Source organism: Loxodonta africana, chromosome 27 (assembly GCF_030014295.1).
Source record: "Loxodonta africana isolate mLoxAfr1 chromosome 27, mLoxAfr1.hap2, whole genome shotgun sequence".
NCBI classification, from domain to species: Eukaryota; Metazoa; Chordata; class Mammalia; order Proboscidea; family Elephantidae; genus Loxodonta; species Loxodonta africana.
In genome coordinates this window covers 10838004-10864583 of record NC_087368.1, presented here as the reverse complement: position 1 = coordinate 10864583, position 26580 = coordinate 10838004, and the positions used below count along the sequence as shown (strand labels likewise).

General features: G+C 39.2%; 1 protein-coding gene across 1 annotated transcript in view; it reads right to left on the bottom strand.

Moving 5' to 3' along the window:
- COL6A6 (collagen type VI alpha 6 chain) overlaps positions 1 to 26580 on the bottom strand; it is a 104522-nt gene that overhangs the window by 53180 nt on the left and 24762 nt on the right. The window contains exons 8-19 of the mRNA XM_023540035.2: positions 25139 to 25482; positions 24959 to 25037; positions 20406 to 20560; positions 17116 to 17208; positions 14890 to 14943; positions 12549 to 12620; positions 12437 to 12463; positions 12034 to 12078; positions 11899 to 11952; positions 10571 to 10633; positions 6355 to 6420; positions 4791 to 4844 (exon numbers count right to left, since the gene is read on the bottom strand). Of these exons, the coding sequence (XP_023395803.2) occupies positions 4791 to 4844; positions 6355 to 6420; positions 10571 to 10633; positions 11899 to 11952; positions 12034 to 12078; positions 12437 to 12463; positions 12549 to 12620; positions 14890 to 14943; positions 17116 to 17208; positions 20406 to 20560; positions 24959 to 25037; positions 25139 to 25482 (1106 nt within the window). The remainder of the gene's footprint in view (positions 1 to 4790; positions 4845 to 6354; positions 6421 to 10570; positions 10634 to 11898; positions 11953 to 12033; positions 12079 to 12436; positions 12464 to 12548; positions 12621 to 14889; positions 14944 to 17115; positions 17209 to 20405; positions 20561 to 24958; positions 25038 to 25138; positions 25483 to 26580) is intronic.

Sequence of the window (26580 nt, the reverse complement as noted above, 5' to 3'; positions counted from 1 at the left end):
ATCTTTAATCAATGTGATTTTTCCTTCAATGTAAACAGAAACTCAATAGTCTGTAATAGGCCCCACCCCTTACCCCTCTTTCTGGCCCCTGGTAACCAATAATAAACTTTGGCCTCTATACATTTGCCTTTTCATGACTTTTTATATAAGTGAGGTCATACACTGTCCTTCTGGGATTGACTTATTTCACTCAACATAATGTCTTCGAGATCCATTCATACTGTAGCGTGTATCAAAACTTCATTTCTCTCCCTGGCTAAGTAGTATTCTGTTGTACGTATGTACCACATTTTGTTTATTCATTCATCCATTGATGGGCTTTTAGGTTGTTTCCACCTTTCGGCTATTGTGAATAGCGCTGCAGTGAACATTGGTGTATAAGTATCTGTTTGAGTCTCTGCTTCCAAGGCTTTTTGATATATAGCTAGGAATGGAATTGTTGGATCATATGGTAGTTCTATTTTTAGGTTTTTTAGGAACTACCACACTGTCTTCCACAACAGCGGTGCCATGTTGCATTCCCACCAGCAATGGATAAGAGTTCCAATTTCCCTACATCCTTGTCTACATTTATCATTTTCCTTTTATCTTAGTGAGAGTGAAATGGTATCTCATTGTGGTTTTGATTTGCATCTCTCAGATGGCTAATGACATTGAACATCTTTTTGTGTGTTTGGTGGTCATTTGACTGTCCTCTTTGGTAAAATGTCTATTCAAGTCCTTTTCCCATTTTATTATTGGGTTGTCTTTTTGTTGTTAAGTTGTCAAAGTTTTATATATATTTTGGTTATTAGATTCTTATCAGATATGTGGTTTCTGAAGATATTCTTCAAGTTGGTAGCTTATCTTTTTATTTTTTTGGTAAAGTCTTTTGATGAGCAAAATTGTAAATTTTTATGAGGTCCCATTTATTTATTTGATCTTTTACTGTTTGTGCTCTTGTTGTTACATTAGATAATCCACTGTTAAAAGCTAGACCTGTTGCCCTTGCGTTTTCTTCTAAAATTTTTATGGTTTTGATTTTAACATTTAGGGCCTTAATCCGTTTTGAATTTGTTTTTGTGTAAGGTGTTGAATTGGAATCAACTTAATAGCAATGGGTTTGATACGGGTTTTTGTTTAGTAATGTATCCTGTTACATTTTTCTGCATATGGAGGTCCAATTTTCCCAACACCATTTACCGAAGAGACTCTTCTTTCCCCGTTGAATGGACTTGGCACTTTTGTCAAAAATCAGTTTCCCATACATGTGTGGGTTTATTTCTAGACTCCCAATTCTATTTCATTGGTCTATGTGTCTATTGTTATACCAGTACCAGGTTGTTTTCATTACTGTAGCTATATGATATGTTTTAAAATGAGAAAATGTGAATCCTCCTGCTTTGTCTTTCTCTTTCAACATTGCTTTAGCTATTCAGAGCCTCTTGCCATCCCATATAAAGTTGAGGATTGGTTTTCCATTTCTGTAAAGAAGGCTGTTGGAATTTTGATGAGGATTGCACTGAATTTATAAATCACTTTAGGTAGTGTTGACATCTTAACATTATCAAATTTTCTAATCCATGAATGTGGAATATCTTTCCATTTATTTAATCCTTCCTTTATTTCTTTCAACAGTGTATTATAATTTTCATTGTATAAGTCTTTCACATCCCTGGCTAGATTTATTCCTAGGTATCTTATTCTCTTAGATGCTACTGTAAATGAAATTGTGTACTTAATTTCCCTTTTAGATTTCTTATTGCTGGTCAATTCAGTATATTAATAAAACATCCAATCAAAATAACTGTGCTACACAATCAAGTGAATTTTTCCAGCTACTCTCATTTGGTCTGACATGTAAGGTTAGGGTATATTTCAGATCAATATTGCACAGCTATGGAAATCAAAGGACAAAGACATTTTATTGTATAATTTAGGAACTCTCAGTAAGGTCATAGGAAGACTGGCATCCGGGATTTGCAACAGTTCAATAAACATCAGACAGCATTGTCTTGATGGAAATTTGAGATGTGCAGGTAAAAATTCTATGAGAGACCAGTGTTGTAGACTTTCAATTCTGCTACTCATATTTCAGTCAAAAGCACACTCTTATATAGGAAACAGACTGTGTACGTCTGAAAAAGGTTAGAGGTCAGTTTCTGTAAAACCTTAATGAGTTGGTTCACTGTTGATGATATTCCATTTCTACTATTGCCTTTGTTGCTTCCTGCTTCCCACACCCAAATGATTTTTAGTCATGTTTATTCTATTTTGTTGTTGTTGCTTGCTTCTAATATATCTTACATCTCTACATTTTTTTCTTTTTCTTTGCTTTTTTAGTACTACCAGCTTGCTTTTCTTCACCTTCTATTGTCTTGTTGATTTTTTATGCTCTTTTTTTAGAGTAGTCATGTTGTCTTCATTTCTTTGAGACTTTCTTTACAGAACTATTTGCCAGAATTCTTCTACTGTTTCCTTGGATAATTCCTCTTCCAGTAGGGATTTATCTATGTTTTGCAAGTAAATTTTTTCTCCTCCTTCCTTGGAGTTTCTATGCCTATGTCCTCAGTGACCTCTTTCTGATTAATAACCATCTTTGAATAAAAAAAGGGCTACCTAATTAACTGTTTGAGATGTATAGTTGGAATTGGGCCAGTAGCTTTGGTATATACATAATTATCTTAAATATATTCTCATCAGATTATTTCTGCTACATTAGGGCTACATCTCCCTTTAGCTTTTGGCATTTAAGAGATTCATGGCACTCACACAAAGTCCTGTAAGTAAGTTTCTCTGTGTTGTAGGTAATTTTTTCTATGTTGTGATGGTCACTGCTTCCTCTCCCCTCACTGCTGGCAGCCTCCACGCCTAGGTTGCTAGTTGTAAATAATACAAAGAGAATATTGTCCATCTTCTCATTATTTATACCTTCTCTGCTAAACTGCGTTCCTGGTATATTTCCTGCTCTTTTCACAATCTATGGTGACCCTGGGTTTTGCTCCCCAGCTCTTTCAGTACCATTGCAGTTACTTTTAGTGAAATTTGATTCCTGTTTGAGGTCGGAGGTAATATGTGTCAGATGTCCAAATCCTTTCTCACGAACATCCAGATTTAAGAATAGTTGGTTGGTATTGTCATCAATTGTGGCTTGAGGTTGTGGCTATTCTTTATCTATTTCTAATTTCTTTTGTTGTTTCCGGAGAGTTTCACAAAAGGGGAGTAATGTAAAAAATGTTTTTACTTTGCCATCTTTTACTGAAAGTCCCAGTTTTATTCCTTAATGGTACTTCTGAATCTATTACCCAAGGTAGGGGTCATATTTATCAGGAGTTGTGAAATTTAAATAATACTTGGAGATACTGTATTAGCCTCTAAAGAGTCTATAGCTGCTATAAAACAAACAAGTGAACCTCGCACACAAGGTTTTCCTGGATGATACTGCTGAAAATATTTTCCAGGCGTTGTAAGCTGTCTACACCCTTTCTGGAAATAAAATGATGGCAAATGCATTTCTTTATCCTGAGATGCATTAAAACATCATTAGTAAAGTGCTTTCCCAGAAATCAAATTACATACGTTTTAAATATGATATTTCCTTTTTCTCTGGCCTCAAAAATAAGAGGAAGGCGTGTTCCAAAATACAAAAATATTCTCTGGATGGGGTATAAGTAATTGGTTCTATGAATTTCTTCTGTTCAGAAAATAAAATGTATAATAAATGTAATATACCGAACTAGTTTTTGTGTTCAGTTTTAAAACATTTATTTGGTAGGGGGAGGTGGAGGAAGAAGCTTGGTTAACTAACTAAATAAAGAGGGAAAGAAAATATTGCAAAATGAGAAAAAAAAATCAAAACCAAACCCATTGCCATCGAGTCAATTCCAACTCATAGCAACCCTATAGGAGAGTAGAACTGCTCCATAGGGCTTCCAAAGAGTGCCTGGTGGATTCAAACTTCCAACCTTTTGGTTAGCAGCCAAACTCTTAACCATGACACCACCAGGGTTTCCAAAATGAGAAAACCAACCCACTGCCATCGAGTTGATTCCTACTCATAGTGGCCCTATAGGACAGAGTAGAATTGCCCCATAGATTTTCCAAGGAGTGCCTGGCGGATTTAAACTGCAGACCTCTTGGTTAGCAGCCATAGCACTTAACCACTATGCCACCAAGGTTTCCAAAATGAGAAAAAAGACAGGTCTAATTTAGAGCCCAGTGCAAGCATCTAAGTATATTTCATTAATGTTATCTTTTTCTTAAGTTTTTGGATAAAGGTTTTCTCCCATAATCTCTGTAGTTTTCCAAGTATCCAAGCACAGAGATATTTTTTGAAGTACTCTTGCAAAAGTAATAATGAAGCAAACAAACAAAAAATCCAGAAGCGTTCAATAAACAAGTAACCTAATCTCACTCTTCATTATGTCTACACCAGGACTGACTTTTCTAAGAAGTCATAAAATTTGGCAGAATAATGAAGTTTGGACTTAACATCACTGGCAATCTCAGTTAGCCTAGTGAGGAGGCCAGGCTTGGATCACTTTTCCCCTAGTTGGCTACTGTTTTGGTCTCTTTGCCCAGTTCTCTCTTTCGATTGATAATTATTCCTGCAGTGAGCACCTGCCTGCCTCAACTTCATAGGCTTTTCCCCCAAGTCCTTTGCCAGCCTTGTTCCGAGAGCTCTCTTAAGTCAGTTTCTCCAAGGTAGTGAGCTCCAGTGGCACCATCCCACCTACTCCCCGCAATCAACCATTTTCATCACAAAATAGGCTAGTGGAGCAGTGGGTCTCCTTGTCTAGAAGGGCTCTTACTGTCTTTCTTCTGGATCCTGGTGTCCCAGGAAGGCCTGGCCAGCCTCTTCCACCCTGTGAAAGGAAAAAGCAGATGTGTGACAATAATTACACAGCATTAAACATTTCCTCTTTAATATTAGCTCGTAGTGTTCTACAGAGGATGGATGGGTATACGCCAAGGAGAGAAATGTTTTTCCTTTGGAACATGGCACTACTTCTAGTGGTCATAAACCACATCTCTTTTTGGGTAATGAGGAACGGCAGGACAAAAATGCTAACGACATGGCTTCATCTTTCATAACCACTGTCTAACTTGTGTTTGGAGTGCATGTCACAGAGTATTCAAATTGCTGTCCCCATTGTGTTGACACATAGGCTATGCGTTCATTGAACCATAGTACATGGCAGGAGTATGGCTGCTACTGCTTTGAATTTCTACCTTTGGATTTCTTGCTCCCTTTGGTTTTTTTTTTTTTTGGTTAACCTGTGTAGATTAACACCCTTGTGAATAAAATCTCATAGTACTCACAAGTCTCCTTAATTTAGGGGTCTATTTTGAGACATATTTCTGATGTAATAACGACAGTAGGTAACACTTACTGCATGTTTATGGTGTAACAGAATGGGTCACTGAATCCCCATCATAACCTTCAAAAGTAACCTACTCATCTCATTTTGCAGATGAGAAAATCCAGGTTTACAGAAAGTGGCTCAAGACTTCAGAGCTGGTAAAGGGCAGAGCCAGGGACAGGATGTAAGTCTGTCCCCAAAGCAAAGTTCTTTCCACCATACCAGAGTTCTTCCCTCGGTAGAATCATGAAGGAAACTTCCTAATCAAGAAGATCCAGAGGCACACATTTTCCAGATAAATAACTATTTTTTTATAAATCCTGAAAAAAAGGCTAGGATGACCAAATTGTGACTTGCAAGATCCATGAGATTAATTCTAAGAGACTTGCCTCTAGGACGTGGGCCATACAGATCTACCAGGTCTTGTTCTTACAACGTACTACCAATAACACAATGCCTTTATAGGGTATGTGTTTTCTGGATAGCAGGAAGGCCAAAACTCTCTGGATAGCACAATTCTATCAGATATTTCCACATTTCAGGTTAGGATTTAGATGTTTACACTCAGAATGAACACCTCAAGGGTATAGCTTGGTGAAGTGAGTCACCACAAATTTAGAGGAAAAAGAAGAGAATGTTCCTTGAATCCGAGAGAGCAGATAACCAACAACAGCAACAAACCCAAGCCTGTTGCTGTCGAGTCAATTCCAACTCATAGTGACCCTATAGAACAGAGTAGAACTGCTCCATAGGATTTCCAAGGAGCTCCCGGTGGATTTGAACTGCCGGCCTTTTGGTTAGCAGCCATAGCTCTTAACTACTACACCACCAGTAGCAGATAAGCAGGTGTAAAAGATGTATGTACTCCTAGAAAAATTTCCATATATCAAGTGTATTCATTATGATTCCAAATTCTTTATTGTGCAATTCATAATCCATCACAAAGTACTTGAGCCTCATAGTTGTCCCATCATCATTTTACAAATCTATGCTCAAATGCCCACATAATTACTTGTCTTCCGTTTTCTCCTTTCAAGCCCTGGGGTCCTTGTATGCTATTGTCAGATCCAGGAACTCCCTAAAAATAGACAATAAAGAGAAAAAAATTAAGAAATTTTGAACATTTCTCCTTAAAAATGTAACTTGCATAGAACACATTTTACTACCCCAAAGGAAGTTGACAAAAGTCCAACCCATTCGAAAGCATAAAATAGGTTAAAATCACAAATGGCTTCCATGAGCATTCTTTTCCTCCTGTGCTTTGCATTATCAGGATGAGAATGGAGAACTAAGGTGAGTGTGTGAGGAGAAAGCCAGCACCCACTCGAGAAGGCACAGCCAAGGGAAGCTAGGGTGACATGACTTGTGTTTATGACAATTCTTAACCTAAGTCTAGAGGTGCCCTTTCTTGCTATTCCACTTCTTCTCTTAGCTTTCCCTCTCTTTCCTTGGGCCTAGGCAATTTTATAGTTGAGGGCTGGTAGATTTTACTCTCACCTACCCTTGGGGGAAAGAAAAAGTTTGTAATGGGTTCCACCACAATAACATAAGCACACTGAGTAATATTGCGGATACGCCTGCCACTGGCTCCTCCTCCTCCTTCTGGACACCTGGCTCCCTTCTATTCCTGTCTACTCATCCCGACTTTTCTGTTTTCCCAGAAAATACTGGAATCTTGATTTTTTTCTAATATTCATACAAATATCCCAGCAGAAACTCATTGAAAAGCAGAAACACATTATGGGATATATTATCCTTAGCCGACCAAAGGAAGGCTTTCTAACTTGGTTAGTTAGGACCACAAATAAAGCCTTGTCTCCAAGATGCCAAGACAATCAATTGATCCAGTCATTCAGTCAATGCTCCAATAAATTGAGAAGGACAACAATTACCCAACCTGCTGAGTACCACCTGCCTGGCTGTTTGGCTGAAAGCAGCCCAGACTACCTTCGTCAATCAATAAGCAATTTGAGATCACCAACAGGGACATAACGTTGCTCCACATATTTAGTGAGCTATTTAAAGGAATAGTTTTTGCACTTATAGAGTTTATAGGCTAATGCATGAAAAAATGGGCTTGGAATTTACTTTATATAACTAATATTACTAAAATTTATGTGAAAATTTAATCATTTCTTTTCCTGACATACAAAACGCCAAAGGTTGTTTTATACTCTTTCTTTCCCCTTAAGTTTAAATATTTGCCTGTTAAGTTCTTCAAGCAGGGTAGACCTAATATATAAAATTAGAAAATTGTATTTTGATGAGAAAGGTGGATCAGGAAAAGGAAGGTACTGTAAAGCCCAGAATTTTATCCCACTGGACATGTAAGACTCTTACTGTAGTTCAACTCTAAACTATTGGATCGAAGTGATGACATCGAAAAGAACCATGCATCAGCACATTTTACAGAATAGAACAACCGAATGTGCGTATGAACCAGTTGTTTGGTCAATCTGAATATGAACTGGTCCTGTATTTCTATTTCTATGCAACCGGACAAAAGCGCATCATCTAATACAAATTTATGATTACACCTGGGCCTCTAATACTAAATTACTTTAGAATGGTGACCCTTACTAGCCTCTATAAACCCAACAAATGATCTAGCTCAGTTTTCCCCCAATATTACGTGAGATTTATCTATCTTCAGGTGGGAATGGGAGATCGCACATACCTAAGCTAGCTTTCGGAAACCCTGATGGCGTAGTGGTTAAGTGCTACGGCTGCTAACCAAAGGGTCGGCAGTTCGAATCTACCAGGTGCTCCTTGGAAACTCTGTGGGGCAGTTCTACTCTGTCCTATAGGGTCACTATGAGTCGGAATCGACTCGACGGCACTGGGTTTTTTTTTGGTAAGCTAGCTTTCATGTGATCAGAAATCCTTTCTGAATAAGCTTAGATTTTCAGGAATTTGTGCCATTTGCACACGTCCCTATGAATAATCTGATCATGTGTGTGTTCCATGAACGTACGCCAGTATTTATTTCATCAGTCTTGCTCTCCCAGATTTTTCCTGAAATAGTAACCCACAAAAACCACATGTAAAGAAGAACAGTTGTCCCAGATTTGGATCTCTTTTTTCAAGTGAGTGGGAAGAATTGTTCTGCAAGGACAAATCACCTAAAGTGAGTTTTATGACAAACAGCTCTTTGCAGCGAGGCTCTAGTGGGTTGATTTTTTTAGCCAACTTGAGGTCATAGAACGTTTGCTTTTAAGTAAAAAAAAAAAAACTTTTTACATTACTCAGGCTCTTTTAAGTATCTTATATAATCACACATTCTACAGCAGACAAATTAGGGGGAATTCTGATCAAAGTGAATGGCAATTGCAGAGCAATACCCTAAAAGATGCAACCCCAAACACCCCCAAAATAGTCACCATATACAGATGACTGAAATGCCTTGTATGCGAACTTTCATTTCTTAATTATCCTTATTTGTGGATGTTTTTCTGGTTATAAATTAGGTAGTTTTGAAGTACTTGAAAACTCAAGTCATCAGATTATTATCAGAAGATTTCACTTAGTAAACAATGTTGTCCTCAAGTGCAAATTCCCTCTGCTTTTAAATAATCTCAATGCATACTCAATATATGCATTTGCCAATACATATTGTATCAAATTCTTTCTCTGATGAACACATTGTATACTGGAGGAGGAGTTATTAAAGGCTAAGCTCTGTGAGATTGCTGGTTGCCCCACATCCTCTCCAGCACTTGGTTTTGGAAGTTTTTAAAAAGTTTCAGCCGTTCTGATGAGTGTGTACATCAGTACACTGCTCTCCTACACTGCTGGTGGGAGTATAAATTAAAACAAATTTTTTGAAAAGCTGTTTGGTTGTAAATAGTTAAGCTGAATATACGCATAAACAACACGATCCAGAAGTTCTACTCCTTTATATACCCAAGAGAAATGTGTACACACGTGTACCAAAAGTCAGGTACAAGAATGTCCATAGTGATACTAATCATGACAGCAAAAACTGGGAACTACCCAAATGTCTATCAAGGCTATAATGAGTAAATAAATAGTGGTACATTCACACAATGGACTACTCTATAGCAACAAGATAGAATGAATTATTGTTATGAACAAATTTCACAAGCATAAAGTGGAGCAAAAGGAGCCAGAAACAGAAGAGTATATATTATGAGATCCCATTTATATATATTATATATATATATATTTTAAATATATTTTTATATTTATATTTTTAAATTTATATAAAAGGTCAACAACAGATAAAACTAATCTGTGGTGTTAGGATAGCAATTATCTCGGGATAGGAAGGCAGTGACTGGAGAAGGCGTGGGGGCTTCTGGGATGCTGGTAATGTTCTATTTCTTGATCTGAATGGCAGCCATACAGGTGTACTTACATTCTTCAAGCTGTGCACTTGACATTTGTGCACTTTTCTGCTGTGTGTTACAGTTCAATAAAAGTTTAAAAACAAACCTAAGTGTATGGTGAATGTAATTAGTGTCACGGAATCGTACACTTGAAACTAGTTAAAGATTTTTTGCTTTATATATTTCACCGAAATAAAATTAATTTTAAAATAAAAAACAACAAACAAGTCCTAATTCATTCAAGTTTTGGATTCAGGGAAATGAGGCTAAAAGTCTCAACTGAGAAAGACTCTTGGAGAATAGAAAAAAAAAGTGGCGACTTTTGTTTCCTTCCATTCATTCCACATTTTGAGGTACTCAGAAGGAAAACAATGGAGTGGACTGGAATTCTTTCATGGCTCTGAGGCCCAAGGACAATTCTGAACAGATATTCTTGAGAAATACGCGTGCAAGTGATGTGCAAGGGCTTCTCCTTGTCCATACTCCTCTGATACATGAAGGGGGTCTAGTGTTAGGTGTTTGCTTTTAAAATCCTACAACAGTTGTGCCTGTGATGGTTTACATTCAGGATGGCTATTGTAATACCTTTAAATGGGGATGGCTCTCTGGGTGGCGTAAGCGGTTTGTGATGGGCTGCTAACAGAAAGGTTGGAGGTTCAAACCCACCCGGCGGCTCCGTGAAAGAAAAGTCTGGTGATCTGCCTCCATTAAGATTACAGCCAAGAAAACACTATGGAACAGTTCTACTCTGTAACATGGGGGATCATGAGTCAGAACTGACTTGATGGCAACGGGTTTGTTGCTCTCTTCTCCGTATCAGAAGTGCTGATGGTAACCAAACCCAAACTAATTTATAGGCCATGCAGCCCAGGTACTTACAGGATCCCCTCGCAGGCCCTTTGGTCCATGGTCACCAGAAATCCCTCTCTTCCCTGGGTTGCCCTAAAGTTAATACAAATGAGAAGGAGAACAGGACTAGGACTAGGATTTTTACCAAAGTTAATACAAACAAACAGACAAAGAGCTTATAATCTTTTTCCTGCTTTGAAGAACTAAATATTTTTCCTACTGAGATTAATTATTTTTAAACTGGAAAGAAGAACAACCAAAATTAGTTTCAGGCATCATATGGATAATTTAAGAGTGACCTCAATTATCTGCCACGGTAGTAAAATCTGTGGTACAGACACACCTGTCACCTTGTTTAATTCTTGCCACTGCTTTGTGAATCATGTATGGCTGATTCTTTTAACGAGGCAGTTGCAAGTCAGAAAGATAGCCAATTTGCCCAAGGTGGTTGTGTCAACTGGAAAGGGCTTTCAATTCAACCGTTCACACTCTATAAATAGATAAACTTGATGACGGAAGTATGGCCGCAGCTGCCATTTGTTCAAGATGAATGTGTGGTGTGCACGTGTCATTGTGCCACCCTGCACCTCCGACCCGTCTATACCTCTAACTGCTGCCCTTGGTGTAGTCGCTGCTTTTCATTAATGGCTCCAATTCTTCAGGTTTTAGTGCCTTCCCGCTGTGGCAAGGAGTCCCTGGGTGGCACAAATGGCCAAGTGCTCGACTACTAACCTAAAGGTTGGCAGTTTGAGCCCATCTAGAGGTCTTCGGAAGACAGGCCTGGTGATCTGCTTCCTAAAGGTCACAGACTTGAAAACTCTTTGGAACACAGTTCTACTCTGCAGGCCTGCGGTTGCTATGAATTGGAACAGATTTGTTGGCAGCTAACAACAACAACAACTACTGTGTCTGGGCAAAATTCTCCACCACTGAGTTTGGCCTTGTGACTTGATTTAGCCAGAGAAAGAAACAAAAGTGTCAGTGTAAGAGTTCCAAGGTCAGGCTTCGAGAGATCGCTGAGTGTTTCTTCTTATTCTGTTGTGTTTCTGCCATATCCTTGGAAAGGACATGGCCTACATGGCCGGACTAGTTCTGCAGTACCAGGAAGAAGATAAGAGACATCTGGAACAAAGCCCCCAGCCAATGAACAGACACATGAATCAAAGTCAGTCTAGATTAACTGAACCCCTCAGACTACCTAAGAACTACATGTTTATTTCTGTATGCAACTGAGGCTTTGCAGTTCTTTGTTATACAGCAATTTGGGGCAACAGCTTACTCATGTAGCCAGGGTAGCTATTCTAGTCCATTAATCACATCTCTATTTCCCAGTGCTGCCCCTTTTTTTCATTCCTTACCTGGGATCCTTCATCACCCTTTTCTCCTTTTCTTCCAGGAAGACCATTGTCACCCTAAAAGAGAAAAAACTCAAATTTCCATTTTTGTAACAGAATCACTCAGAAGGATTCCTGTGTACAAGGAGAAGGCTTTACCTGTTCTCCATTTAATCCATCAATTCCACTTTCCCCAGCTTCTCCCTGAAAAGACAGATGAGATCAGAATAGAGCACATCCCATCGATGTGAAAAGAAGTCAGACACCAAACAAAAACAGCCTAGTTTTGTGTTCTACATACAATCTCATTGTTAGGCTGGCCCTGGGTAACATCAAGTATTACTCAGCAATAGAAACTGTCAACAAACAAGACACATCACCTGCAATCAAAGACAGGAATGCAGGGAAAAAAGAAAATGGCTGGCAATAAAAAAATGAAGGTCAAAAACCATGAAGTTTACGAAAGAAACTTCAGTTGTGCAACCTACTGGCCAATAATATCAGGAAATAAAAATATTCTGGATAACAGAAGGCAGATCAACGGATGTGCCTGGTGGCATACCTCCTGTCCAGTGAAGCCCCTGGCTCCCTGAAAATAGAAAGACAATAGTGGTTAGTGTAGGAAAATGAAATTAATATTGAAAAGGCTTTGCAATGTTTTATGTGACTCTTACCTTAGGACCTTTGGTACCATCGCATCCTTTAATACCTTGCTCTCCCACTGGTCCAGGGACTCCTCTTTCTCCCTGAGAAAGAGCACATGTCTAGATAAGCTTTTTCTATTGTAGTCTTGGATTTGTCTTGAAAACTTGAAAAATTATTTGTTGGGAAAAAAATGTGTGACTGCTCATTGTTTACAATCCATAATTCATGTTTATAAAAACTTAAGAATGGAAGCAAATCGGAGGAACTCTGATGACGGCACTTTGTTTTTGGTCCCATCTCACACTGCCCTGAGTGGAGTTCTATCTAAATATGACATGCAAACAAACAACCAGCAACTAAAGTCTATTCTCAAGGTTTCAGGAGGTATTCTGGGAATAGGTATTGAAGAATTGATGAGACATCAGAGAAGGATGATCCAGACATGATCTAGACAAGAGGCATGATTTCTAGATTAAAATTCATCTTTCTCAAATCATATACCTCTTCAGCAGTTCTTGTATTGCTGAGCTCCACCACAATCTGTGTAATCTTATTAGCTGGAAACAAAGATGTATCCTCGGCTTTTCTCTTCCCAAGTGGTCACAAGTTAGGTCTATTTAATCTCCTTAACATACCTATTCATCCTGTCCCAAGCCAAGATTAGGACAGATCTCTCTGTCTTGCACCTGGCCTACTGTGAGGCTTCTACCTGCTACCCATGCCTTAGCATTATCTATAATGTTGCCTGAGCAAGCTTTCTAAACCCACACCCCCATCATCACTCCTGTGCTTAGAACTATTCAATGACTGCCAATCAACTAGAAGACACAATACCAACTCTTCTGCAGCATATTCAAGACTGCTGCCTGGGTCCTGTCCACCATGTAACCTCCCTCTGCCGTGCTCTGTATTCCAGCCATGTGGACCCACATGCTACTCTGAAATCCAGGGCTTTGAGCCAGTTAGAACCGGTTCAATCATGGCCAACAAAGCAAAACCGGAAGAGACTCAGATGTTTAAAATTTGAGTGATCTGAGAGATAACCAGAATGGGAAAAATTAGGGAGGAAGCCCTGGAATGGGAGGCTCAGAAGATACACAGTGAGTCCTTTCAGGAGCTTGATGTGTGAAACTGGATTACTTGCACAACTGTGGAGAGTAACATACATTCAAAGCAGTGTGGTCAGCCGCCATCTTTGCATGGGGCACTGCTGTATTTAACTCTGCTCAAAATCTGACAGGTAAAAGATTTGGTTGCTATGCAATGCATATGCAGCCCTTGTTTCCTAAGAGGGAGATTAAGTTTCCAGCAGAGCTTTGACTCATAATTTTTCCCATTCCAGTTAGCCCAAATTCTAAAAATTCAGGTCTGTTCCAGTTTCGCTTCCTCAGCCACGACTGAACTGGCAAGCACTGGTTTGAAGCCCCACTGAAAACATACCATTCTCTGACTCAGTTACGTGCCCTTGAACACATTGTTCCTTCTGTAGTAGAATGTTCTTCTCCACCCACTTTGCTTGGAGAGATTCTTATTCTTTGTTCAGACGTCTGCCTAAGTATTACCCCTTGTCTGCAGCCTTTCTCTCTTATGTTCTGACTCTCAACCAAGGCTATTACTTGAGGCTGTTAGGTCTTATTCTGCCACACTTCCTTGCACCTCTTTATATACCTTTATTATAGCCCTGTGTATAATAACTGTAGCCACTGTTTTCACACTTGCCTTTTCACTAGCCTGGAAGTTACTTGAGATAGGGACAATATTTTTTCTTTTTTTTACTTTTCTTATTTCTCGGGCCTAGCATTGTGCCCGGCAAGATGCTTAATATATATTTTTTAAATGAATCAACAAATGCTTTAATGAGTTAGGTCTTTGATAAATAATGTAGTGAGTGGTAAGATGTTTAATATATAATTGTTAAATGGATGAATGGGTGGATGGAAGGAGGGAAGGATGGAAGGAGGGAGGGAGGGATGGATGGATGGATGGATGGATGGATGGATGGATGGATGGATGGATGGATGGATGCAAGAAAGAGTAAGCTCCTTTATAAACAAGGTGTGGAGTGGGTTTATCTGTGCAAAATGGGCCAGAAATGGGAAAATGGTGGTAGTTTGACTCTCCTGATGAAAAGGATAACTTTTGCATTGAGTCCATTGTACAATGTTGGTGGATGGTCAAAGAGGTTAATAAACCACTAACAACTATCAGAAGCAAGATCCTATCCATGACTAGGATCAGGAAAGCCCTGAGTTTTTGCACATAAATCCTTAGACTCTGACCTTTATTGCTTCTCTCTGAATTGATGCAAGTGATACCATATTGTAAATATATTTCTGGGAGTAGATGAATCTGAAAAACAACTTGACTTACAGTAATACCCTCATCTCCTAGGTAGCCTTCACTGCCTTTAAAGCCTGGAAGTCCCTGGAAATAAGAGAAAGGAGAAAATATTAGCATTCCATAGACCCTAAACAGAAGTAATCAAGAAAAATTCTTCAACTCTACAGTTTTATCTCATGTGGAATAATAAGGGTTTGAAAAACTACTCTCCCACTCCCAAATCAAGGCAGCATTTATACATATATAAAGAAATGGGCTATGGAGACAAGTAGCCAGGTAACTCAAGATATCATGAATGTGTGTGTGTGTGAGAATCAAGATATTGTCTACTACTCTCTCAGGGGTTATTCACAGGCCTCTAGTTTTAAGACAGGGAACAGATGGGCCCCCAAATCTGCAACTCACATAAACAAATTAAAGTAAAAAGGTCACAGGAAATGGGCCAGGGCACAGAAACAAAGCCATTCCCCAGAACAATGGGGCAGGGTATCAGAAAACAGTCCAGAAACTTCCTTAAAGTTATCTTTCAGAAGCAGCCGGATGAAACCAGCCCCAGGGGCATGCACAGGACATCTACCTGTGACCACTGTGTGACCTTCCACCAGGGGCAGCGAGGGGCTGCAGCTGTAGCTGGGGAATCGAACTCTGGGTGTGAGAGACTGCGCAGGTGTGACATCCCTTCATAAGTCTTGCTACGAATTGCAGAAGCCTCCGGGACAGGAGCCATCTTAAAGCCATCTTAGAAAGCTGCTGCGCGCACACCGCAGCTAACATACCTCCGCCCAGATGAGCCACCTCCTGGAAAACCCCACCTATACCTATGAATAAACATAAATCTTGTCCCACCCAAAAACCTTTAAAAATCCATGCAAATCCTTTGTTCTGGGAGATGTGGGTAAGCGTTACCTGGGCCCTCCTTGTTGCCACTTGAAAGCCTCTTTTAATAAAGCTTTGCTCATGTGGAAATTTCTCTGTGCCTTACCTGTTCATTCTTGACCAGTGAGAGGCAAGAACCTTATATAATTAAAGGCATAAAGGCACCAGCAACAGTTTCTGTTCAGACTCATCATCAAATGAACAGAGCTATATTTGCCCTCAGCAAATAGATTAAAACTATTGTCTTTAATTAAAAAAATCTTTTTTAGGATTTATGCTACACACAGAATAACAGACCACATGCGTTTTCCTCCCATTCTCTCTGAGGCCTGTTTTTATTTTTTTTAATATAACAACCTTTTTACATCAAGTTGAAGCATTCAGGAAACAATTGCAGCAAAACTTTCAGAGACACAGCCATGGTGATTTGGAAGTTACAGTGGTGTCTATAAATTATCCCCAAAATTAAACACACATGTAAACAAACAGGATTGAAATCATTATTAAACACCTCTGTTGTATGTTTTTGTTGTTGTTGTTGTTGTATGTTTACACATATTTCAACATTTCCTAAAGTCCAAAATAGTATTTTTACATAAGGGTAAACAAACTTTTTTGGGGGGAGGGGTTAGGAAATATGTGAATGAATTCTGGTTACTTTTTTTTTTTTTATCATTGGCCTGTTTTTGTTTGTAAATCTGTGGCAATATTTTGGCCTGGTAAAGCTGAGTAAAATATCTTAGCACCTTTTGCTCTGACAGAGTAAGCTTCTTCAGCTTGATTTTCAGCAAAATAGGTACAATATTCTCTACTTTAGGAAACCCCGGTGGCTTAGTGGTTAAGTACTACGGCTGCTAACCAAAAGGTCAGCAGTTTGAATCCACCAGGCGCTCCTTGGAAACTCTATGGGGCAGTTCTACTCTGACCTATAGGGTCGCTATGAGTCGGAATCGACTCGACGGCACTGGGGTTATTCTCTACTTGATTTTGTAAATATATAGCCGTGACTCCACAGCTATATACTTAAAAATGGAAATTAAAATGAGTTATCGGTGTTGAGGAGGCTTTCATTATTCAACATGAGGAATCACAGTTGAGTTTTTGTATCACTGTCATCACTTCTAGAACAGTGGATAATCAAGGATCCTGGCAGTTGTTTCTCCTGAGATGTCTATAAAAACTTTTGAAAAAGGTTCTTATTTAGAATGTCAAGGAAAATTCATGACTATCTAATTTGATATATAAAATGAGGAGTGAAATAGAGATTTACCTCAGAGGTTCTACCTTGGGGTTAAAGTCACCCCTTAATCTACCTAACCGCATTTCTGAAGGACATACTACATTCAAATAAAGTGAAACAGGAATCTGAACTAAAATCACCTTTTTTCCTGATGGTCCAGGAACTCCTATTGTGCCATCTCCCCCAGAGCACTTGCAGAACAAACAGCAGCACGTTCTTTCAGCAACATTGACCTTGAGTTGAGGGGGGATGGGGAATACATAACATTTGGTATCATTGCTTCCCAAATCATGCACACAAGCTCATCATGCAAATGAGACTTCTACTGGAGTTTCAGAAACCTGTTCACCATTAAAGAGACCATGTTCTAGAGTGAGAGAGAATGCATGAGACGTTCCTCTGGTACTATCTTTCCTCCTGTGATCTGCATTCTACACCCTTTGAGGAATTCTGAATTGACAAAAGATGTTTTTGGGTTCCCCAAAATGGTATCAGTTTAGCCCAGCTCATTCCATACTAATTTATTACCATGATTCCCTGTCTCCACCCTACCCCAGCATTGACCATGGTGTTATCGATTACCCTAAATAATTTTGCCTCCAAAGACTTTGTGGACTAAAATGCCTGCATGATGTTTTCCCCATTTCATGAAATTTATTTATTTTATTTTTTATTGTGCTTTAGGTGAAAGTTTATATAGCAAATTAGTTTTTCATTAAATGGTTAATACACAAATTGTTTTATGACACTGGTGCAACATGTCAACACTCTCCTCTTCTCCACCCTGGGTTCCCTATTTCGATTTGTCAAGTTTTCTTGTCCTTTCCTGCCTTCTATTCTTTGCTTTTGGGCTGGTGTGCCCATTAGTCTCCTATGCATGAATTAAACTATGAAGCCTGTTCCTCACATGTGTTATTGTTGGCCCTATAGAACTGCCTAATCTTTGGCTGAAGGGTGAACCTCAGGAGTGACTTCAGTACTGAGTTAAAAGGATGTCCAAGGGCCATACTCTCGGGGTTTCACCACTCTCTGTCGGACCAGGAAGCTTGTTTTTTTTGTGTGTGTGTATGTGTGAATTTGACTTTTGTTCTACATTTTTCTCCCGCTCTGTCCGAGGCCCTCTATTGTGATCCCTGATAGAGCAGTTGGTGGTGGTAACTGGGCACCATCTAGTTGTTCTGGGCTCAGTCTGGTAGAGGCCGTTTTGGTGAAATTTAGATGCTAGTGCATTTAAAGAGTGCCTGTAATATTGCAGGAACTAAGTTCAATGGTGAACCCTTCAGAACAGCTTGTTTGTGATACGATTTCAGAAATACCAATTACATGTCCAACATTTTGGAAGTATTTGCTATAGAGAGTAGGGGCATGGGGAGAATATTTCTCTTCGTACTTTGGCCAAAAAACTGTATATTTATAATTTTATCCTGAAACTATTTAGTCACACATATGAACAAACAGTACTGTGCCAAAAAATAGCTGGCATATTCCACTGTATTTTTACAATGAACCCACCGAATTTATTTTTAGGAAAGAAAGTTCTGTTTGAAGTAAATTCTATGCTTCACTTTAGTGGGGAAGAATCAATCTTTGTGTTGAGAAGTTTCCCATCTAAATTCTAGTGTGATGAGAAAAATGGAAATCGCTTGTGATAACCATTTAGTAATTTCCCGCCTCTAATTGTTTCCTATTACATAAATATTCTTTTTATGGCATTATAAAATACTCTGTTTTCCAGAAATTTTCAGAGAAACCAATAAAACCTGAAATGCGTGAAGCTAAATGAAAACAAATGGACTCTGCAATTTCATACTGCTTGGCTTAATGTCAGCTTTCTTTGGCTCACCAAAACCTGGCAGCACCAAAATCTATTACTATTACTATTATCATTAAAATTGATCTATGGCCATTACAGAAATTGATTATTGTTTTTCATATACAGTGTTTCATTTATGTGATATCTAAAAACTAACAGACATGTTTCAAAGAATAACTTCCTCTCTCTATGAATCACCAATACAGATTTCCAAATGGAGGAGACAGAAAAAAATACATTTTTGTAAAATAGATTCTTTGCCTTCCCCACGTAGGAAAGGGACTCCAGCAAAACTTCCATATTCTTTAAGTAATCGTTTTTATATTTTATAATTGACTCCACGGCACTGGGATATTATATATAGTGGTGGCATAGTGGTTAAGTGCTACGGCTGCTAACCAAGAGGTCGGCAGTTCGAATCCACCAGGCACTCCTTGGAAACTCTATCGGGCAGTTCTACTCTGTCCTATAGGGTCACTATGAGTAGGAATCGACTCGACGGCAGTGGGTTTGGATATTACATGTATATATTATTATACTGAACAAACTATGTTTAAATATATATTTATATACTAATTCTATTGGTGGCAAATAGCAGCAGCTAGCACTTCATTTGAAAGTGTCCCGATATCCTGATTACAGACTTTACAAGTTATTAACAAATGGCACATTATTAGCCATTTTTAAAATTATTAACGTAAAAGCCGTGCCACATAACTTGGTAACACTTCACCATCCTAGTTAAAATTCTTGTACCTTTTTGAAAGAAATATGATTGAGATGCGTCTTATTTAGGCATTGCTGTTAGTGTTGTGGAAACCCTGGTGGTGTAGTGGTTAAATGCTGCAGCTACTAACCAAAGGGTCGGCAGTTCAAATCCACCAGGCGCTCCTTGGAAACTCTATGGGGACAGTTCTACTCTGTCCTATAGGGCTGCTATGAGTCGGAATTGACTCGACGGCACTGGGTTTGGTTATTGCTGTTTGTTGCCTTTCAGTGGGTTCTAAAAATAGATCATAACATAAAAATCTCAACGTCAGGACAAGCCTTAAAAATCCTTCACTCTCACATCAAGTACAGTGTATGACATCCACCGTCACTACTCCAGGAGCAGATTGTTCTTTCCCTAGTTGCGCTCTAAATGTGACTGGCTCTTGTTTATGGGTTACATTGTAGGGAAAACATACATCTCAAACACTATAACCAGACTCTGTGGTGAGATGTGATGGATGCCCAGGCTCTTCGAGGAATGTGACAACTGGCTGCCTGAGGGAACAGCTGGTTCCAGCTTTGCATCTCGGGTTCTCTGGCACTTTCGCTTGTTGACTGGAATTTGGGCAGGACTACAGGTGCTGCTATTTAAGTAATTTTTTCTTATTTCTTTTTATTCTTCTTTTTGCCAGGCATATAAATTAAACATGCCTTGTCACATCTCCTTCATCTTACATTTCTTTCAAAACTCCCTCCTGTTTACGTTGTTCTTTTTTTTTAATTTAGAAAAATCTTTCTTTGCTCCAAAACGAACAGAATGAGTCCAAACTCATAAGCATAAATATTAAATCTACATTCAAAATGAATAGAAAGTTTAAATTCACCCGCCTTTTCGGAATAACTTACCAGCTGCTTTGACAGTCGGCTCCTGAGATCTCTCATTCCAATAATCAGCTGTGTTCTGTACTCAAATCCTTTCCCAAACTCAATGGAGAGAAGATTGTCCAGGTCACTTGAATGAGCAGCTCCGTCCAGGGCAACAGTTATGAGTGCATTCAGGCCTATTCAATGCAGTTAAACAGTTGTCAGTTACACTTAACAGTAGCTGACAACAGGCAACAGTTGACAATTCCCCAAAACAGATGGCTTTGGTTACCATCATCTTTTTGCACATGTATTTAAATTGTTTTTCTAGGAATTGTATTCTACTTGCAGGAAAAGAAGTCATTTTATTGTCCACTTCACCCAACCACTTGATGTAAAATTAACCAGTGATGAGACTACAGTAACAGCACAAAAGAAATGGGATTAAACTAAATAGACTAGAGCCAAGGAAAATTGTAACAGAGCCTGCAGTTCCCAGATGATTTGAATTGAAAGAATGAGTTCATTGGGCATCCTAAACACCGCCCCCCCCAAAAAAAAACCAGAACAAATTCACTGCCGTTGAGTTGATTCCGATTCATAGCAACCCTGTATGATAGAGTAGAATAGCCCCATAGGGTTTTCAAGGAGGGGCTGCAGATTCGAACTGCCAACCTTTTAGTTCGGAGCCAAGCTCTTAGACACTGCGCCACCAGGACATCCTAAAGTACAGAGAAATTCACAAATGTAGAGAACAGGTGATCTAAATTTTTGCCACTCAAAGAAGGATGGGATCCTCGGCATCACGTGGGAGTTCATCAGAAATGCAGACTCTCAGGCCTCATCCCGGATGTACTGAATCAGAATTTGTATTTTAACACACCCCCAGGTGATTTGTATGCATGCTAAATTTGAGAAGCACAGCTCTAAATGACGTCATAAGGAATCCAAAATCAAGTTGGAACTATAAGTAATAAAAGACAGCAACAGACCTATTGTTAAAAAAAAAAAAAAAAAAATTTTTTTTTTTTTTAGGTAATTAGAAATAAATGACACCATTTATTTCTAACTGCCCAGATTGAGTCAGAATCAACTCGGTGGCAACAGGTTCGGTTTGGTTTTGGTGACTGCCTGAAAAGGAGCCCTAGTGGTGCAGTGGGTAAGCACTCAGCTGCTAACTGAAAGGTTGCCAGTTTGAACCCGCCAGCCACTCCAAGGGAGAAAGATGGGGCAGTCTGATTCTGTAGAGATTTACAGCCTTGGAAACCCTATGGGCAGTTCTACTCTGTCTTTTACGGTCACTACGAGTAGGAATTGACTCAACAGCAATGGGTTTGGTTTGGGTTTGGAATTGCCCGGGGCTGTGGTTCACAGACCTTGGCATTTCTTAGACCAGGCATTTTAATAACATAAATGTAATACGGACATAATCACAGAATAAAGACCAGGGCTAAAGATTGAATAAATTTAGCTTAAAGAAAACCAGACTCTACTGGCATCATTTGCCTCATTTTATTACACATGAGTAAAGAATTTTCTGGGTGGGATTTGGGAACCAATTCACTGGAGTAGATAAAGAACCGTTCAAGCAGTTGGCTGAGAGTCAGGAACACCTTCTTATTTATGCTTATATGACCTGAGTTTAGAATGAAGCAAGGGGTTGATGTGAGAAGAATGAAGGGAATAAAGTTTCAGGGGCATATTGAGGAGGCTCAAGTTCTTCAAGAGGCAAACAGAGTGGTTGGCTGAAGAGGAGGAGTCAAGGAGAGAAACACCAAGGAATAAGGTGACCAACTCGTCCTTTTTTGCCTGGGACTTTCTGATTTCAGTGCCGAAAGTCCTGGATTCCAGGAAACCTCACAGTCCCAGGGAAACCAAGACAGTTGGTGGTCACCCTTTCAAGAATGAGAATGGGGACAGGGAGTAAAGACGTGGTGGATATCTGTTAGCTGAGGTAGGTAGTGAAGAATGCCGTGTAGATCATTTGAAGCTTAATCATCAAGAGAGGGCACGCTAACATACCTGCATACATTTAAACCACGTGCATTTATAAGGAAGGAGCCCTCGGCACAGTGGTTAAGTGCTTGGCTGTTAATCAAAAGGTTGGCAGTTCAAACCCATCCAACAACTCTACTGGTGATGACGGGGAGACCTGGTGATCTACTCCTATAAAGATTGCAGCCTAGAAAACCATATGAGGCAGTTCTACTGTGTCATATGGGGTCACTATGAGTCTAAAATCAATTTGGCAGCATCTAACAACAACCATGTATTTATAAGGGAAAATATTCCCACATTTGATTTGTTTTGTTAGTTCCAAGAAATGTAAAAATTTATGAGTTATAAGAACAATGGGAATATTGACTTGCAGGAAATATGCATATAATTATTTCTGGTAAGAATGAATGGATATCAATCTTGCTCCTCTCAGGAGCAGGGGACTCCAATAAATGAGCCACATGATCTTAAATACAATATCTAAAATTTCCTAAAAATTAGAGTAGACAAGATTTTTTAAAAAGTGGGAGAATAAAGAATCACTGAATAGATTCTAGGGTTTTAAATTCTAAAAATTAGCAAACTAAGTCAAGCCTCAGTTTACATAGATAAGTTCTAAAGGCACGTCCATCATCCGGGACACTTTCCTCCTTGTCTCCTTCTTAGTCCTTGGTAATTGCACAGTTCACCTGGCCTCATATTAGGAAGGATCTCCTAGACATACAAGTCATAGGGCGCAGCACCTACTCAAACCCTGTGTGTAAATATGGGAAGTCAGTGCTAGAGGTACTCTTGGTTCATATTGTCAGCATCCCTGAGAGCCATTTGACACTTTTCAAAGAACACTATAATCATCATCCTTTTATTTCTCCCTTTTGAATATTCTTAATTTCTGGGGATATGATTAAAAATCAGCTTCTGAAATGGAAACTCCTTTATTAGATTTCTTTGGTGGTTGGAAGAAAGAAAATGAGACTTGATCTTAGAAACTTCCTGAAGAAAGCTCTGATGTTGTGTGCAAGCACTCTATCTTTTTCCCCCACAAAAGAAAAGTGAAATAAAAAAAAAAATTAAAAACCAGCTTGTTCTCAATCTTAATTAAAATAGCCACTACAGTTATAAAAAAAAAGATCAAGACTTGGCAGATTAAAGAGAAGGCGGTTTTAGTAAATAAAGGGTAAAATTAAAATCATTACTCGCTAGCTGTAAATTCAGAGAACTTTGTAATTTGTTTAAGATTGAGGAGAGAGAACCAAACAGAAATGACAAAATCCAGCCAGCATCTACTAACTAATCTGGGAGGTAGATGTCTTATGTCAGGTTCCCTAGAAGCAGAGCCTGAGCCAGGGTTTGGGGCGCACCTAATTTATTGAAAAAGTGCTCTCAAAAGAAAGGGAGGGAGGGAAGCAGGATAAGGCAGGGGAAGGAGCTGAACAAGGTGTGTTAGCTCTAGTCTAGCTTCAGCCTGTCCCCATGGCGAGCCCTGGAGCATAAAATGCACCACAGCACTTTGAGGCTTGGATCCAACCCAATTCCCACAAGTAGCATGGGGTGCTACCTTCCAGGTAAGGCAATTCACATTGGCCAAAGGCTATTCTCCAGAGAAGGAAGAAGCTGTGCATTGTTTGTAGCCAGTACTCACAGCATCTGTGGGTGTGCCGAGGGGACCGTGGGGTGGGTGAACTTGCCTAAAAGGGGGATACCGGTAGGGCACCAGTAGCCTCCACTTACAGAAGAGTATTTCTATCCTTAATCAAACCAGCACACATGGATGCATTTTTCTTCTTCTGACTCATATTTAGTAAGAACTGACACTGAGGCCAACTGCCATTGGCTTCTAAAGCCAAAGCCCGGTGCAAGAGCTTTAAAAAGTCATAAACACCGTAGTTGTTCCAGCTGTGGTATGAAGGAAACCAAAACCAGATCCACTGCTGTCGAGTCAATTCTCTCACAGAGACCCTATAGGACAGAGTAGAACTGCCTCATAGGGGTTTCCTAGGGTGTAATCTTCACGGGAGCAGATCGTCAGGTCTTTTCACCAGAAGAGCAGCCAGTGGCTTCAAACCGTGGACCTTTTGGTCAGCAGCCAAACACTTAACCACTGCACCGCCAGGGCCTTTGGTATGAAGGAAGGAACAGATTAAAAAAAAAACCCAAACATGAATAAACTTGTCCAACAATGCTTGCAACTCTGGAAACTTTAAGAGTGTTAGAGGAAAATAATCTAATACCTTCTTTCTTGGTGCAGGAGAAATGTACTGTCCACTTTTACGGATACTAAAGAAGTAACAATGTTAGATAATGTGGGACAAGGGAGACAGGAACACTCTCACGAAAACTTAAGAAGAAATACAGTAATACAAGACAAAGGATAGGATTTGTATTTAGCATTCTTCATATGCGTACTGCATAACATGAGGAAAAAAAAGATGCCAGAACGTCCTGAGGGCCCATTTGCTCTGCCAAGCGCATACAGAGTGGAGAGTTTGGAAAATTTAGGGATATTTGAGTGCCTGGAAACTTAAGAGCCAGGGTTGAGTGCTAAGATAATAAAGTTAATAAACACTCCTTTCCCATACCTCCCCCATACTTAGTACCTTGTTTTCTAAGTTCATCAGATTTTTGTTCAAGTTTTTCAACATCATCATCCAATCCATCTGAAAATAAAAGAACCACCTAGGAAAATGTTAAAAAAAAAAAAAAAAGAGAGAGAGAGAGATGAGTAAAAAGAAGGTCATGGCAATCGTTGACCAACAAATAAAATAAAACCATGTTACCTTTCCTCGAGCAGCTGATTTATTCTGAAATGCATCCCATAGTGAGCTCAAGAGGTTTGCGTTGAGAAGAGACGGCTCTTTAACTGTTACATCCTTCAAGCTGTTCAGGATATTTTCACTGTAGATCTCAAACTTGGGGGAGTATTTTTTCATGGCATTTGTCACTTGAAAAGCTATACTAACCTGAGTCTCTGTCCCGACCTCACAGCTTACCCCATTGAGGGAGCTGACAGCATGTAAGATGTCTTGAAGGTAGGTTCCCATCCAAGACTGATCTTCAAGTAAACTCTGCCCTTTCTGCTGAGTTGAGATATCGAATCCCACCACAATGTCCACAAAACAATCTAGGATTCAAAGGATAAGTATCTCTTATTAGATTAACAAACACCTTTAATTGGCTCATATGCCATGACTGATTCAAGTGATTTGGAATTATTTCTATTTCAGTTATAAAATTGGAAAACAAGGAAGACTGCGGGTAAGTAATGAAAGAGGCTGAGAATCACTCTTTTATTACCTGTAAAAATGTAAGTGTCGTTATTTGTTGTTAAGTTGGTATAAAGTCTACATAATTCTATAACAAAGTTCTGAAAGATTTTATTGAGGTCATTGAAAAAGCCATGCAGAGCCATTTAAATAGTTCTAAAGTACGTCCTAGAAACGCTAATAGTCTAAAATAAGAAGGTCATATCATCCTACTTATCAGTTGAGGTCATTCAACAAATACTAACTTACAACAATTATAAGGCAAATGTAAATGTATTTGAATAGAGAAAATCAGTTAAGAAAAAGTAAATCACAAAGTATTTGCCTAAAAGAAGGGTCTTCTATGATTTATCTTTCTAAAAATGGTCTCTGATTTCTCTTTTTATTTCTTAACATCCACCCAGACATGAAACAGTCAAAAACAAAAATGAAAATTCAAGAGGTCTTTTGAGATCTTGCTTGGTTTGAGTCCTAGAAGAAATTAGGACTCTTCTTTCCTGAAGAAACTAAATACCAAATTACTGTACCCATATTCAACCATGTCAAAGAAGGCGCTGCCTTCCGGAGTCCAGCCACTCAGTAAGCCAAAGTCATTGTCATTTTGGGGTTCAAGAAATACTGACAGAGATGTTGCATCAAGAGCACTTTGCTCTTATCCTTAATCATTCCAGGGAAATCCAGCATTTGAGAAGCTAGAAAGGGCTTGATATTTTAAGCTGAGCCTCTTAAAGGCAGTTAATTAGAGAAGGATAAAGTCTGAGAAACAGTTTTAATTCTCCTGGAATCCACATTTCTGGGGTCCATGGAATTGGGGAGACCCACCAGGTCAGTACCCTGAGATCTTCTTTTGAACCTTGAAGCTTGAGAAAACTGGTTTCCTAAAGTCACTTTTAAGTCAAACAATAGCCTAGTAATAGCATCATGAAGACTGTTTTGCCTTAGGCATTGGGCTGTTC